Raw genomic sequence first — 16540 nt, forward strand, 5'->3', positions numbered from 1 at the left:
TGCTGTGCAAGCTCAGTCAATGGGTGCTGCAGCACTCCCTTGCACCGCAATGTCTCTTAACCACCACCCGAGAAGGCTGCGGGGGGCCAGAGAAAAGCCCCTGCCTCACCTGTGGTGCTCGGAGCCTAGGGTCCTGAGAATCCAGTACAGCCAGATAGGTAATAGGAGAGTCAGAAGGCGCGGGCACATGGCGCCGCTCATCCGACCTGGAGGATCGTCCTCCACCTCACGGATTATTCTAGAGGCAATGCGGGATCCCCGCCCCTGTTCTCCTCCCAAGCCCACCCATCCATCCCATCCTCCACCCCCACCCTCACTCCCACCTCCTCCCCACCCTCACTCCTTACACCCACCCCTACCAGGTCTTTTCTGCCTAACAAGGTCCAATCCATTGCATAGCAAAACAATTATTTTTACAATCAATATACTATCTTTATATATATATTTCTTCCTTGCTTTTTTAACCTTCGTTCCTACCACCACCCCTGCCCTGAACTCTTGGGATACATTGATGGCGAATGAGTAAGAGGGAGCCTGAACATCCACATTTTATCAATAGGGTGAACTCTGGACAGGTAACAAAAAATCCCAGACTCACTGCCACCTGCTAGGTGCCCAGTCATAGGGACCCTAGAGGAGAGGAGAGCTACCCTCTGTGAGATGAGCAGACTGTAACCCTTTACAGAAGTAAAAAGCCTGGTCTTTCAATCGAGAGCTGGTGGTGATTTCTGTCTGCAGAACTTGTGGTTAGCTGCCCCAGCCAGGGCTCCTTCCTCCCCAGGCAGGTATAATATGGTTTTCCTGGTGCACACCTGAGCTGCCTATGGTTTCCGACATCATGCACTAAGTGAGGGGAGAAAGATGGGCCTTTTTCATATGACAGACCCAATCTTTGGGTCCTCATTAGAAGACCAAGAAACAGATCAATTCCCCAGGGCCCACCCTACCCTGTAGATCAGTAGTGGGAGCCTAAGGTAGTTATACACACCATGTTGGTTTAAGTGTTTAAGTCAAGTCAGCTGCAACTCATAGCGACCTTACTATGTACAGCAGAAAAAACACTGCAGGGTCCTGTGCCATCCTGACAGTTGAGGCTGTATCTTTTGCTTAAAGGATGATCCTCAATAAAGTTTCTGGGTACCTCAGACTTCTAATTTTGAGGAAATGGTTACACTATCCTACTAGTGGTAAACCAACAAAATCTGCAAATCAATTATCTTCTGTGTTCTATAAACCTCTTTGGACACTCCAGGACTTAATGAATAGATAACTACATCTGTCTGTGATTATTCATTTTTATTTATAAAGCTTAAGCTTTTCTTTCCATCAAAATTTTAGATAAATAAAGATCAAAGTTCAGACTGTTGTTTTCAAGTGAGGATTTCTATGTGCATTAATTTTAAATATCATTGCCTTTTAAAACATCAGCAACTTTATTTATGGAATGAAATGACCACAGAACCTAGAGGTTGATATAAAGATAGGTTCAAGGGCAAATATAACTCCCTAGCTAGTTTCTGGAAAAACCTATTCGCAACTACTCTCTTTTCTGTGCACCATTAATGAGTAATGGAATTATCAGGGGGGGGGGGTGACTCTGTTACTATATTCTACTATTTAAATCTTAGTTTATTTTTCCTATTTACATATAGTAATGTTAAAGAAATGCATTTCTGGAAATCATGGCTGTAGGAAGTAGACAGTGAAAAGGGTTATTTGATAAACTCAAAAACACAGCAAGAGCTGCAAAACATCTCTAACAATATTATTATCCAAATATGCACCACCTCAAATAAGGGCTTCAACCTGTTTCTAGGGCTCTTGACCTTATTTATTGCCCCAAATGTTGCGGGCAGCAGCTTATTTTTAGAAGACCTTTACAATTTTACACCTGAGCAAGCCCACAGCCCTCTTCAAACACTTATTTCTTATCTCTTGGGTTCCATCTTTGGACTTCTCAATTGACAATGAAGTCAGATATGCCTCATGTCCTACGTATTACTCCAACTGTGTAACCTGAAATGTCTGGAAAGCTAGCAAACCATGGGCTAAAATTTGGCTAATGGGAATGGATCTTTCTTATCACTCAATCAGAAAAGTTCTGAAATGCCATCGTTTGTTGGCTTCTCAGAAGATGATGCCACACACCGGGACCACGAGCTGCTCTTTCATACCAAGGCTGGCACCCCGGTCACATAGGTTTCTGTTTATCTTCTTTCATGTCTCACTCTCACTTTCCTTCACATTGCTATTGCTTATTCTAATCAATAGTAACACTTAAATTTTGTCTCAGAATAAATTTATCACAACATATATATGTGGAACACAAGTGCACGCTTAGTCATCAATTGGTATCATCATTAAAAGAATCCTCGGTAATATAATCTTCTTATTCTGTAAAGACAAAATAAAAGAGGAAGACTGGGGTAAATCGCTGAAGAACAATCGAGATTCATTGACTGTAAGGTTTCCGACAGTAGCTGGCTCTTGGTCATCACAGTCCCTGCCCGCTTAGCTCCTGAATGCAACCCCAAAGCTGACTGTCTGCATTGGATTGCATGAGCACGGAACCCCAAACAAGCCCATTTTTCTACACCGTTGCCAGGATTTCTGGAACCAAAATAATTCTATCATTTTATTTACTGAATGGTAACAAATGAGGGAAAATCATGAACCACTAATTCAGTTCTTATGTCCATTTATTTTCTATTTAAAAGCTCCACGAGTCCCAGGTGGCACAAGAAAAAGGAAGCAATGCCTTCTGTGTGTGTGCCCTCATAGCAAAGGGCTGGAAGCACACTTTAAGACTTCAGATAGGGAAACAACAAGGGAGGGAGAAAGATGGGAGCATAATAGAATTGTTTTTCCTATCCTATAGTTTTGCATGTCGGCTGCTCTGCATGGTTTTCACCAAAATGCATTTTGTTTGGTCCTGAATTCCAGCTCCTCTGGAGAAGGATAAAGTTTGCTCTTCCTGTTAGGAGTGACAGCCTCAGAAACCCTCCTCCACCCTCCTGGCTCCTCCCTCTCTAGCACCAACACCCCACCCTACCTCTTTCTTGGCAGTTCTACCCTGTCAGCATGGATATGAGCCTGAATAAACTCAAAACCTGAGCGTGATTTTTGAAACCCTGGTGTGTGTGGGTTACTGGGTTAGGCATTGTGCTGCTAACCTGCAAGGTCGGCAGTGGAAAACCACCAAGACTTTGGGGGAGATTGACAAAGCTTTCTACTCCCAATAAGAGTTTTAGTCTCTAAAACTCACAGGGGGCAGTTCTACCCTGTCAGACATGGGGGCTATGAATTGGAATCCACTTGATGGAAATGATTTGAGGGTTTGGGTTTGTTTGTTGTTGTTTTTTAGCAAATTCACTTCTCACTTTCAACAATATCAAAGCTTTTGGAGCTCCTTTAAAAATAAAGACAAAGCGGTTGCAGGAGCAAATGTGGTGAAGAAAGCTGATGATGCCCAGTTATCAAACGATATAGGGTCTAGAGTCCTAAAGGCTTGAATGTAAACAAGCAGACATCTAGCTCAGAAGCAAATAAGTCCACATGGAATAAGCACACCAGACTGCATGATCACGAGGTGCTGAAGGGATCAGTTATCAGGCATCAAAGAACAAAAAATCATATCATTGTGTGCTAACCTCCCTGATACGATCACTGAAGACAAATGTGTGCACAAGCAAATGTGGCGAAGAAAGCTGATGGTGCCCAACTATCAGAAGATATAGCGTCTAGGGTCCTAAAGGCTTGAAGGTAAACAGGCGGCCATCTAGCTCAGAAGAAACAAAGCCCCCATGGAAGAAGCACACCAGCCTGTGCAATCATGAGTTGTCGAAGACACCAGGCATTAGGCATCATCAGAGCAAAAAAATAATATCATTGGGAATGAGGGGGAATACGAGCTGGAGACCCAAAGCCCATCTATGGGCAACTGTACATCCCCTTAGGGAAGGGTCGTGGGGAGGAGATGAGCCAGTCAGGGTGCAGTGTAGCAACGATGAAACATACAACTTTCCTCTAGTTCCTAAATGCTTCCTCCCCACCCACTAATATGATTCCCAATCCTACCTTACAAATCTGGCTAGCCCAGAGGATTTACACTGGTACAGATTGGAAATGGAAACACATGTAATCCAGGGAAGATTATCCCTTCAGGACCAGTGTTAAGAGTTGTGATACCTGGAGGGTGGAGAGAGGGTGGGGTGGAAAGGGGGAAGCAATTACATGGATCTACATATAACCTCCTCACTGGGGGATGGACAATAGAAAAGTGGTGAAGGGAGACGTCGGACAGTGCAAGATATTACAAAATAATAATTTATAAATGATTGAGCATTCATGAGGGAGGGAGGAGCAGGGAGGGAGGGGGAAAATGAGGAGCTGATGCCAGGGGCTTAAGTGGAGAGCAAATGTTGTGAGAATGATGAGGGCGATGAATGAACAGATGTGCTTTACACAATGGATGGATGTATGGATTATTATAAGAGTTATATGAGCCCCTAATAAAATGATAAAAAATAAAATAACTGTCAAGTTGTAAGTATAATCCAGTGGAATGAAATGTTGCAGGTAGAGTTGAATAAGTTTTGACAATTGTATAAACATGTATGCATTTTCATTACCTCAAAACTTTCCTTATGACCCTTTGATCACCATATTACTTTTAGTCGCAGGGAAGCATTTATCTGCACTCTAACATTATTGTTTACATTTGCCTCTTCTAAAATTCCATATAAATGGTATTAGGTAATATACATTATTTTATCTTTTTTTGCTGTTATTGTTCAATGTAAGGTCTAATCATGTTGTTGAAATGTCAGTAGTTTATTTCTGCTTATTACTAATTAGTATTCCATTTTATGGTTATTCAACAATATGTTTGTCCATCTATCTGTTTATATTTTATTCCAGACATCTAGGAGTGGGATGCAAGGTGAAGATGAAGCCTTCTATTCCTGTCAAGTGTTAAGGTCACTATTAGTCATAATCCATTCAAAGGAAGTTATTTTTGTACAGTTATGGTAGGGGAGGATGGAGAAAAGTGGGTCTCAAAAACTATCTACTCTATCCCATAGGGTAGGGTTATTTTGAGTTGCAATCCACTCAATGGCAGTCACAAGTAGGATGGACAAATACAATACAGTAAGTGACTGTTTATATGCCCCCACAATGGTCTTTTAAATATAATTGATTTGACTCTTTGAGGTCTCCTTAAACTCCATATAAATTTTAAATTAAGTTTTTTAATTTTTGAAAACATTGCCATTATGATTTTGATAAGGGTTGCACAGATCTGAACTTTTTTTGGTGGGGGGCTACTGTTGATATCTTAAAAACAGTAAATCTAATTAAGGAAAATTGGATGTCCCTTTATTCTTGGTTTTATTTCCTTTCTCTCAGCAGTGTTTTATAGTTTTTAGTGAACACTTTTTTTTGCCACCTTGGTTAAATTTATTCTTAAGTATCCTATTGTTTTTCTGATACTAATTGAAATTGGTTGTTTAATTTCCTTATATGATTATTCTTTCATAGTATGGATGTCTCCATACAACTCATTTTTAAACAACGTTTTATTGTAAACTAGGTGGGGATTTTACATTTCAAATCATTCATCATATTCAACAGTTTAAACAATTTTGTAAACTCTCAACTAGCTTACCCTACTCTTCCCTTTCCTTTGATCTTCCTTTTTATTATTGTGGATTATTGTCTTCTTCTTCACTCAAGTTTATGCCTGCCAATCCTCTAGTCAATATAGCAAAAGCTACATCTTTCCTTCCCACTCTGCCCACCTTGGTAGCATCCAATGTTTGCTATGGAAGTGTTTGTCTTCTTCTTTTTCTTCTTCTGCCTCGTCTTAATCATAAGAATGGTCTCGTACAATATTTGCCCTTTTATGGTTAACCAATTTCACTCAGCATAATGTTTTCCATACCATAAAGTTTTCTTGGGTTAGATCATTGATATTTAGTGATGCATAATATTTCACTGTGTGTATGCACCAAAGTTTCTTTATCCATTCTTCTACTGAAGGACATTTATATTGTTTATGCCTTTGTGTTAGGCCTGGTTGTCTAGAGAAGTAAATCCAATGGTATCATTTATGTATGAGAAAGAGCTATATATCAAGAGGGCATCCCAGCCCAATCCAACTCAATGCTAGTCCATAAGTCTATCTTCAGACTCATGCAGCTGCAGGCTAGTGATGCAGAAAAGTGAAGCAGAAAGATCACAGACTGATGGGTATGGAGCCTCATGGATCCAAGGTTTGTGAAAAGATGACTGGGTGCTGACAGCACTCAGATTCAGGCACACCAGAGGCAGGTGTCTTGAGGCAGGCAGAGCTCAGTAGGCAGATGAATGGTAAAAATACCAAAGTAGATGTCACAAGAGATTCTGAAACTTGCTCTTAAATGCAGGGAAGCCAACGAAAATGGAAGATATGTTGAAGTAAACCAGCAGAATAGCACATTTCAAAGGACAGCACAAAAAGACAAAGAAGAGATTTATAATAAGTTTGTGCCGAATCTGGAGTTGGAAAGACCAAAAAGAAGAACACAGACGGCATATGTCAAGCTGAAAGAACTGAAGAAACATTCAAGCCTTGAAGATTCTATGGGAGACTATTGAACAATGCAGGATGCATCAAAAGAAGATGGGTTAAATGCACAGTCACTCTACCAGAAAGAATTGGTTGGAGTTCATCCATTGCATCAGGTAGCAAATGACTACAAACCGTTTTAAGGAAGAAGTCCAGATTGAATAGAAGGCAGTAGTGAAAAGAAAGGCTTAGGGAACGGATGGAATACTAAGTGAAATGTTTCAACAAGCTGGCGAAGCACTGGAGCACTCACTAAGCAATGCCAATAGAATTGTAATACAGCTTCCTGGTCAACAAACTTGAAGAGACCCATATTTGTGCCCATCCTAAAGAAAGGTGACCCAGTAAAGTACAGAAATTATTGAAAAATATCATTAATATCACATGCAAGTAGTATATTGCTGAAAATAATTTCAAAATCATGGATGCAATGACAGGGAGCTGGATTCAAAAAGAACAAGGAAAAAGGAAGGGATACCACTGCTTATTTCCATTGGATCTTTACTGAAGCAAGGAATTCCAGAAACATATCTACTCAGGTTTTATTGATTATGCGAAGACATCCAACTGCGTGTATCATAGCAAACTGAAAATAACATTGAGAAGAATAAGAATTCCAAAACACTCCATAGTGCTCCTACCGAACTAGTATGTGAATCAAGGGGTAACCACTGGAATAAACCAAGACTTGGCCATACTTATTCAACCTGTAGGCTGAGCAAATAATCTGAGTAACTGAATTATATAAAGAAGAATAGAGCATCAAGGTTGGAGGAAGGTTTATTAGCATCCTGAGATGTGCAGACGACATGACCTTGCTTACTGAAATCAAAGAAATCTTGAAGCACTTGCGGATAGCAATCAAATACTTTAGATTCCAATTTAAAGTAAATTAAACCACATCCTCACAACTGGACCAGTAGAAAGCATTATGATAAATGGGGAAATAGAGATCAGCAAGTCTGATGCTAAATCCAGACCAAGGGAAAATTTAAAAAGCACTCCTAGAGTGTGTCCACTTATATAGGAAGTAGGCCACATCCCAAAGGAATGCTTTGCTTCAGAGCTGTTTGCGTAAGGGTTTGTACGCTACCCTAATCTTCTTACAACTGCTTGGCTATTCAACGAAAATCTCATTATGGAACTGACTAGGTTATGTTAGGTCATGTCCTTTAGCTGCCTGATCTAAGTTGAACTGGGAACACACAATGAATATGTTGTAAAGGAAAATCCAGAGTAAGAATTTCTTTCATAAATGATCACTTTCTAAAGCACCATAAATACAGAAAAATTAGAATGCCATATATATGTTCAGGGCAAAATCCATGCATAGACAGTACCTAAGACCTTATGGTCTTAGTTCAAGCAGATCTTTGTTTTACTTTCAGCCGACTTAAGTCTTGATGGAAGGAAATGATGCAAATCAAGTTGCAAAGATTGGGAAAAGTCTTTTTGCTGTCATTGTGTTTGTTTATATAGTCTCTTGGGATATGAGGTATTTATTTAAATTTCAAGCTGAGCATGGGCTGGGGAACACAGTCCATGGTTTTAGGACAGCTATTGTAAAAATGGTTAGTGTAGGTCACAAACCAGGAAGATCCCTATAGCCTTGAACAATTATGATAAACTGTCAAACCTTGGGGAAGGGAAATTATCAGAGTTTCAGAGCCAACTCATTATAATATTTAAATATCCCAGTGTCGATAACAATAAAGAAGAAATCACAAGGCACAAAAAGAAACAGGAAAATTTGACCCAGTCAAAAGAAAAAAAAGTGCAGACCATATTTATACTAAAAAATGCAGGTAAAAAACTTTAAAACAATAATATTGATTATGCTCAAAGAAATAAAGGAAAGGCCAGAGTAAGAATTTCTTTCACAATAAACTAAAGCCAATTAGGAAAAAAGATAAATGAACAAAACAAGAGTGGCAGTTGAGAAATGGGTACTAAAAATAAGAGACAACCACAATTTGGGGGAATTAAAATGTCTTTAACAAAAATGAAAAATTAACTGATGAAAGAAGAAATCAGAAAAGTGGAGGTGGCTATGACCATTGAAGTTGTCGCTTTTTGCTGGGCAGTAACCAGAAGTGAGCAGAGATCATGAGTCTATGACTTCATGAGCAGAGTTTACTCAAGCAATGCACATCATGTGAATTTCAGAATGAGAAGACAGAGATAAAGAGAAGGAGTAATATTAAGTGAAATAATAAGCAGGAAACACCCCAAATTTGATGAGAGACATAAATTTATACATGGAGTTCAGTGAACTCTGATATTTACTCAAATTTATACTTAATATTTACTCAAAGAGATTCATACTTAAACATATTATTCTTAAACTCTTAAAAACTAAAATAGAGACTCCTTCAATCAGAAAGACTGAGTTAAAAGGGAATTGTCACCTAAAAGAGGTCTTCAATAAGGTATGAATCCCTTCTCAGAAACATTGAAAATCAGAAGATGCTGTGTTAGTTTGGATACTTTAGAAAAACAAATCCACAGAAACTCATGTATAAGAGAGAGTTTTATATAAAGGTTAAGTGCGCATCAAGAAAACATCCTAACCCAGTGCTGCCCAAGCCCACAAGTCCAACATTAACCCATTAACCCATATGTCCAACACCAATCCACAAAGTCCTCCTCCATCTCACAAAACAGACACAATGATGCCGACTTCAGGAATAAAGCGGAGTCAGTGAATGTGTAAGCATCTCAGTGCTGGCAGGGGTCTCCACATGGGTGCTTCAGCACCCAAGACTGCAATGGGGTAGATCCATGAGGCTTCTCCTTGGGGGTGTCTTGCAGGAAGTCAGCCTTGCAAACTGAAGCAGGAAACTGCTAAGACAGCTGCACCCTGGTCCGACCATCACAAAGCAAAAGAACCAAGAACTAGAAAGGGAGGCTCACTGAGCCATTTGTCCCTACGCCCTTCAACTAACCCCACGTGTGTTTTTCGGCCAGATTGGTACAATAAACTAACTCAGTCCTCAATAAGATTAAGAATCCATTTCTTCTCAGAAACCTTGCAAATCAAAAGGCTTTAAACATGTACTGATATATTTAAAGCCTTGAAAGAAAATAATCCCTGGCAAGAATTCTATATCGTCAAATTCTCTCTTTAAGAATGCGGTTGAAATGAAGACATTCTAAGGTAAGCAATATCTGTTAGAACTGGTTATGAGTACACCTACCCTACATAAATGCTGAAAAGTAATCCTTTAGACTAAAGGAAAGGACACTAGACACCTCTTTATGTATGGTCCTTCTGGTCATAAATCCTTATATGATGTATTATAACTCTGGATTCTATGCATGTGGCTACAATTCCATTTTAGAGGGAGTTCTCTTCTATTCTAATAGACAGAATTAATGTGAGATTGATTCTTGACTCTAGCAGAGGGTGTAAACCAAGTCATACAATTTGTTTCCTGAGGGGACTGGTCTGCTGAAAGGTGCCCTGGTGGTGTAGTAGGTAATCAGTTAGGCTGTGGTTACAAGGTCAGCAGCTTGAAACCACCCACTGCTTCATGGGCAACAGATGAAGCTTTCTACTTCTATAAAGAGTTACAGTCTCAAAAGCCCACAAAGGGCTGTGCTAACCTGCATGCTATGAGTCAGAATCAACTTGATGGCAGTGCGTGAATTTTTATGGTCTGCTGAAGAACAAAAATGGCAAGTCCATCAAAACCATTTTTCTGTGTATAAGAGTCATCTCAGACACAGAGAAAAATCCCAGGATCATCAGAAGGGTATGGTTTGAGATCGTTGTCTGAAAAGGTGGAGGCTTAGACCAGAAACACCAGAGATTGGCACAGAGACTGTGAGACAAAGCAAAAAATCAGGACAAGACTAGAGGTCAAGGCAAGGAAATCGAGAGACAGTCAAATTTTCGGGCCCATTGAGGCAGAGTTCAAAGGCTATTGGGCTGAGAAGCAAAAAAGAAATGTTGCCTTGGATCAATGACTGTATCCTTACTGTTTACTGGTCCTGACTTACAGTAACCTGTTAACTTCCCTACTAAAAGAGAAAAGATCTGAAACTTGCTCTTAATTATAGAGTAGCAAGCAAATGGAAGAAACGATTAAATTTAAAATTGTAAGAGAAGAATGTTTTAAAGGCAACTAAGAAGACAAAGTGAAATATTGTAATGAATGTGCCAAGACCTGGAGCTAGAAAGCCAAAAAGGAAGAACACACACAGCATTCTTAAACTGAAAGAACCAAAGAAAAACGGCAAGCCTCAGGTTGCACTACTGAAAGACACTAGGAGCAAAATATTGAATGATGCAGGAAGCATCCAAAGAAGGTGGAAAGAAGACAGAGTCACTGACCCAAAATAACTGTTGACATTCAACCATTTCAGGAGTTAGAATAGAAGCACAAACTAATGGCACTGAAGGAAGAACTCCAAGTTACATCGAAAACATTAACCAAAACCAAATCTCCAGGACTTGATGGAATAGCAATGGAAATATTTCAGCAAGCTGAGGACGCACTGGAAGGACTTACTCATCTGTGCCAGGATATTTGGAAGACAGGAACTTGGTCAATTGACAGGAAGAAATACATACTTGTACCTATTCCAAAGACAGGACCCAATACAATACTCCAACTATCAACAACAGCATTGCTATCTCATGCACGTAAAACGTTGCTGAATACCATCCAATAACAGTTGCAGCAGTACATTGGCAGGGAGTTACCAGAGGTTCATGCTGGATTTAGAAGAGGACATTGCACAAGGTATATCACTGCTGATGTCAGAGGGATCTATTCTAAAGGTAGAGAATGGCAGAACTATGTGTATCTTTGTTTTTTGATTCTATGAAAGCATTTGATTGTGTGGATCATAGCAAAGTATGGATAACTTTGGGAAAATTGGAATTCTAGAACAGTTCATTGTGCTCGTGTGGAACTTGAACATGGATAAAGAGGCAGTTGTGGGAACAGGACCAGGGAATACTGCATGGTTTAAAATCAGGAAAGGTGTGAGTCAGTGTTTCGTCCTCTCACAATGTTTATTCCATCAAAATGTGGCATCAGGATTGGAGGAAGACTTATTAACAATGTGCACTATGCCGAGAACACAGCCTTGATTGCTGACAGTAAGTAGAACTTGAAGCACTTGTTGATGAAGATCAAGGATTTCAGTCTGTGATATAGATTCCAATTCAATGTGAAGAAGACCACAATCCTCACAACTAGACCAAGAGGTCACATCATGACAAATGGAGACAAGGTTGAAGTTGTCAAGGATTTTATCTTGCTTGGATCCACAACCAATGCTCATGGGAACAGAGGTCAAGAGACAAAAGCCCAAATCAAGGATGTCGCTTTGAGGCCTAAGGTGCGTCAGACCCAAGCCCTGGTATTTTCAATCACCTCGTATGAATATGAAATTTGGACATTGAATAAGGAAATCTGAAGAAGAATTGATGTGTTTTTATTATGGTGCCGTTGTAAAATATTGAAAGTCCCATGGGTTGTCAAAAGAACAAACAATTCTCGCTTGGAAACAGTAGAGCCAGAATGCTTCTTAAAAGCAAGCAAGCATGGAGAGACTTCGCCTTATATACTTTGGACATGTTATCAGGAGAAACCAGTCCCTGGAAAAGGACATCAGACTTGGTGAAGTAGAGGGGCAACAAAAAAAGAGGACAGCCCTGCCCTGGAGCAGATGGATTCACACAGTGGCTGCAACAGTGAGCTCAAACACAAGAACTACTATGCGAGCAGCGTAGGACAGGGTAGTATTTTGTTCTGTTGTACACAGGATTTCTATGAGTCAGAACCAACTCAAAGGCAACTAACAACAATATGTTTCCATGAATTCAGATATATAAAAAATTGATGAGATGTCTACATGCAATTACTATAAGCTAAAACAGAATTCATACCTATGTCTTCAGCTCCAATCTATCACCTCATAGGTCATTCTGCATTCCACTCTTGTATCTCCCAACCCTATAAATTATATATTTAATTTATATGTATCTCTTTTAATTAATAAATCATTTTATTAGGGGCTCATGTAGCTCTTATAATAGTCCATACATCAATTGTATCAAACCCATTAATTTGTATGTATTAGGATTGACTTTGTGCTATAAAATTTATGTATTTTAACAAATGTATGGCATCATGTGTCTATCAGTAGTGTCTTCAGAATCATTTGTAGACTTGAGACACATGTATGTTTGTTGGATATGGTTTTTAAAAGTATTTTATCTCAGTTCTTAGCTTACTTTTTCATTTTCTTATTAAGATTTTAACTTTAAAAAACTCTATTTTGTGAATTAGGTGAAGGTTTACAAAGCATTTCATCAGTTTTTCATTCCTCCAATTCACATATTATTTCATGTTTATTGGATTCTCTGGATCCAGCACCATCCATTTCACTTCCTCCTTACATTTTCTGTCTTCATTTTTTTCTTAACTTTGGCCTTAGATAAATTCTACTTCTTTGACAGAAAACAGTCATTTATTATGAGGTGGGGACACCTCAATAATTTTTTTGTTCCCCTTATACATCTGTCTACTATTTGGCTGAAATTTAAGCCACAAGGTTGAATTCAGTTCCAAACTCAAAAAGTGATGAAGGGTCACAGACTCATGAGTTCCAACAGTCTCTTTCTGACCACAGAGTCCTTGTTATCTTTCAGAAATTTGAATTTTGCGCCACATTTTTCTCCCACACTCTTCTAATGTGATCGCTTTTGGAGCAGGTAGTGGTAGTCAGTCATCATGTCTGCTGCCCTCAAGGTATTGGAACTGAAGTTTGCAAAGATCATCAGTTCATTGAACTAATTGTTTTTATCTGCTTCAATTTCACCACCTACTTTCCTCCAGATAGAAAGAGATGAATAGTTGTGCCTCAGATGGCTATTCACAAGCTTTTAAGACTCCAAACACTACTCACCAAAGGCTCATGTAGACATTTTCTGTGTGAACTATATTATGCCAATTGACCTTGAGGTCTCCAGAGGCTGTGGTTCTGAAACTCATTATCCTAATCCCTCATAGTGTTTGGCTATATATAAGAAGTTTATATAACTTTACTCTCTGTATCACATTAATGGCTATACTTGCAGCAAAATAAATACCCATCCACAGATACCCTTTGTCAAAACTGTATATATTTATGAATATGTATATATATTCTCCCCCCCACACCCATTCAGTCTGCCTCTCTATGCATGAATCTACTCGCAGATATATTAACAGTGTGTATAACCACTGCCTGTCTGTCGGTTTGTACCGTGGGGGCTTGGGTGTCGCTCTGATGCTGTATATGTCACTGGTATCAAATTCCAGGAGGGTCAATCAAAGCGAACCGGTTTCAGCACCGTTTCTAGACCTGGAACAATGAAAAGGGACTTGGATTCCCCACTTCAGAGGAAGTAGCCACTGAAAATCGAATGCACACTTTCAAAACATTGTCAGATATCGAAGCCCTGATAATGGGAAGGAAAACATGGTCAGAGTTAGTGCCAGAGGATTGACCACTCTGGTCAGAGGGCACTTGGAATGAGACTGAGGAGAAGTTGCTTTCTCAGAGTGGAGTGGCCATGGTGACGTGAGTGGGGTGACTCCTACGGCAGTGGTTACCTTCAAGATCTTCATTCGCTGAAGCTTGACTGCAAGTAAGGAGAAACTGCTGCAGACGTCTGCTAATGATTAGAAGATGGAATGAGTGAACTATACCTAGGAAAACTGGAAGTCATAAGAAATGAGATTACACATATAAGATTGATATCCTAGGCATTCGTGAACTGAAATAGACTGATAGTGGCCATCTTGGATAAGAAAATCATGGTTTTGTATGGTGGGAATGGCACCGTCTAGAAGAATGGCATTGCATTCATTGTTAGAAGGGACAATGCAAAACCAATCTTGAAGTACAATGCAGCCTGTGGTAGCATTATATCTGTCCACTGTCAAATCCTATCAGCACAAATGTTGTTCACATTTATACACCAACTACAAAAGCTAGTGAGGAAGAAATTGAAGAATTCTTCCAAGGACTCTCGTTGGAAATTTATGAAATGTGGAAGCAAGATGCAATGATAATTATTGGTAATTGTAAGGCAAAACTTGGAAACAAAGAGGAAGGAACAGTATTTAGAAAATATGATATTGATGATAAAAAGAGGCTGGTGATCATGTGATAGAATTTTGCAAAACAAATGATTTATTCATAGAAATGGCCATTCCTTTTTAACACTGCAAAAGACTTCTCCAGATGGGATACACAGAAATCAAATTTACTACATCTATAGGAAGAGATGATGGAGATGCTCGATATCAGCATCTAAAACCAGGACATGGGATGACACTGGAGTAGACCATCAATTGCTCCTATGTAAATTTAGGTTGAAGCTGCACAAAATTAAAACAAGTACATGAGAGTCAAAATATGACCTTCAGTATCTCACTTGAATTTTGATAATATCTCAAGAAGAGATCTAATGTGTTGAACAGAGGAGCTGATGAGCTGCGGGAGGACATCAACAGCATCATCCATGAAGAAAGCAATAGATCATTAAAAAGACAGGAAATAAAGAAAAGATCAAAGAACATATCAGAAGAGATTGAGAAAGTTGCTCTTAATCGTAGAGTAACTAAAGGAAATGAAAGAAAGGAAGAAGTCAAAGACAGAGCTGAACAGAACATTTCAAAGGGCATTGGAGAAGACAAAGTCAAATATTAGAATCAAATACGTAAAGACTAAAGTTTAGAAAGCCAAAAGGGAAGAACATGCGCAGCAAATCTTAAACTGAAAGAACTCACAAAAAATTCAAGATTGGAGTTGCAATATTGAATGATTCTACAGGAAAAATGTTGAATGATGAAAATGATTCAAAAGAAGATGGAAAGCATACACAGGGTCACTCTACCCAAGAGAACTAGTCAACATCGCACCATTTTGGGAGGTAGCATATGAGCAAGGACCAACGGCGCTGAGGGAAGACGGTCAAGTTATACTGAATGCATCAAGCAAAAACAAGGCTCTAGGAATTCATAGAACACAAATTGAAATGTTTCAATAAGCTGATGAAGCACTAGGAGCACTCAAGGGTCTATGCCAGAAATTTGGAAGACAGCTTGTTGGCCAACTGACTGGGCAGATATTCATATTTTTATCCATTCCAAATACAGAAGATGCAAGAGACTGCTCAAATTATAGAACAGTATTATTATCAAATGCAAGGAAAATTTTGGTGAAGAGCATCCAACATCAGTTGTAGCAGTCCATTGACTGGGAGCTGCCAGAGATTCAGACAGGTTTCTGAAGAGGACATTGAACAAAAGATATCATTGCTGATGTCAAGGGATCTATGCTAATAGTAGAGAATACAAGAAAGACGTTTACTTCTGTTTTATTGACTATACAAAAGCATTCAACTGTGTGGGCCATAATAAAGTTGAGAAGAATGGGAATTCCATAACCCTTCATTTTGCATATGCAGAACTTATACACGGATCAAGAGGCAGTTGTGCAAAGATAACACAGGAATACTGCACGGGTCCAAATTAAGAAAGGTGTGCACCAGGTTTGTGTTCTCCTGCCATGCTTGTTCAATCTGCATGCTGAGCAAATAATCAAGGAAGCTGGAGTAGATGAAGAAGAATGTAGCATCAGAATTGGAGGAAGGCTTACTAACAATCTGCGATATGCAGATGGAAAAACCTTGCTTGTTGAAATGAGGACTTGAAGCATTTCCCAACAAAGAGCAAGGATTGAGCCCTCAATGTAAAGACCAAAATCCTCGCAACTGGACCAATAGGTCACATCATGATAAATGGAGAAGCGGTTGAAGTTGTCAAGCATTTTCTCTTCCTTGGATCGACAACTAGGGCCCTCAAAGCAGCAGGCAAGAGATCAAAAGGCACATTGCATCAGGTGCCCAAGACCTCTTTAGAG

At 39.4% G+C, this 16540-nt stretch overlaps 1 protein-coding gene across 1 annotated transcript in view; it reads right to left on the bottom strand.

Moving 5' to 3' along the window:
• The window catches only part of GABRB3 (gamma-aminobutyric acid type A receptor subunit beta3), a 279016-nt gene extending 278827 nt beyond the window's left edge, over positions 1-189 (bottom strand). Inside the window, exon 1 of the mRNA XM_075535698.1 lies at positions 110-189. Within this exon, the coding sequence (XP_075391813.1) occupies positions 110-189 (80 nt within the window). The remainder of the gene's footprint in view (positions 1-109) is intronic.
• Positions 190-16540: the final 16351 nt, after the last annotated feature.

The sequence above is a fragment of the Tenrec ecaudatus genome, chromosome 17 (genome assembly GCF_050624435.1).
Source record: "Tenrec ecaudatus isolate mTenEca1 chromosome 17, mTenEca1.hap1, whole genome shotgun sequence".
Lineage (NCBI taxonomy): Eukaryota > Metazoa > Chordata > Mammalia > Afrosoricida > Tenrecidae > Tenrec > Tenrec ecaudatus.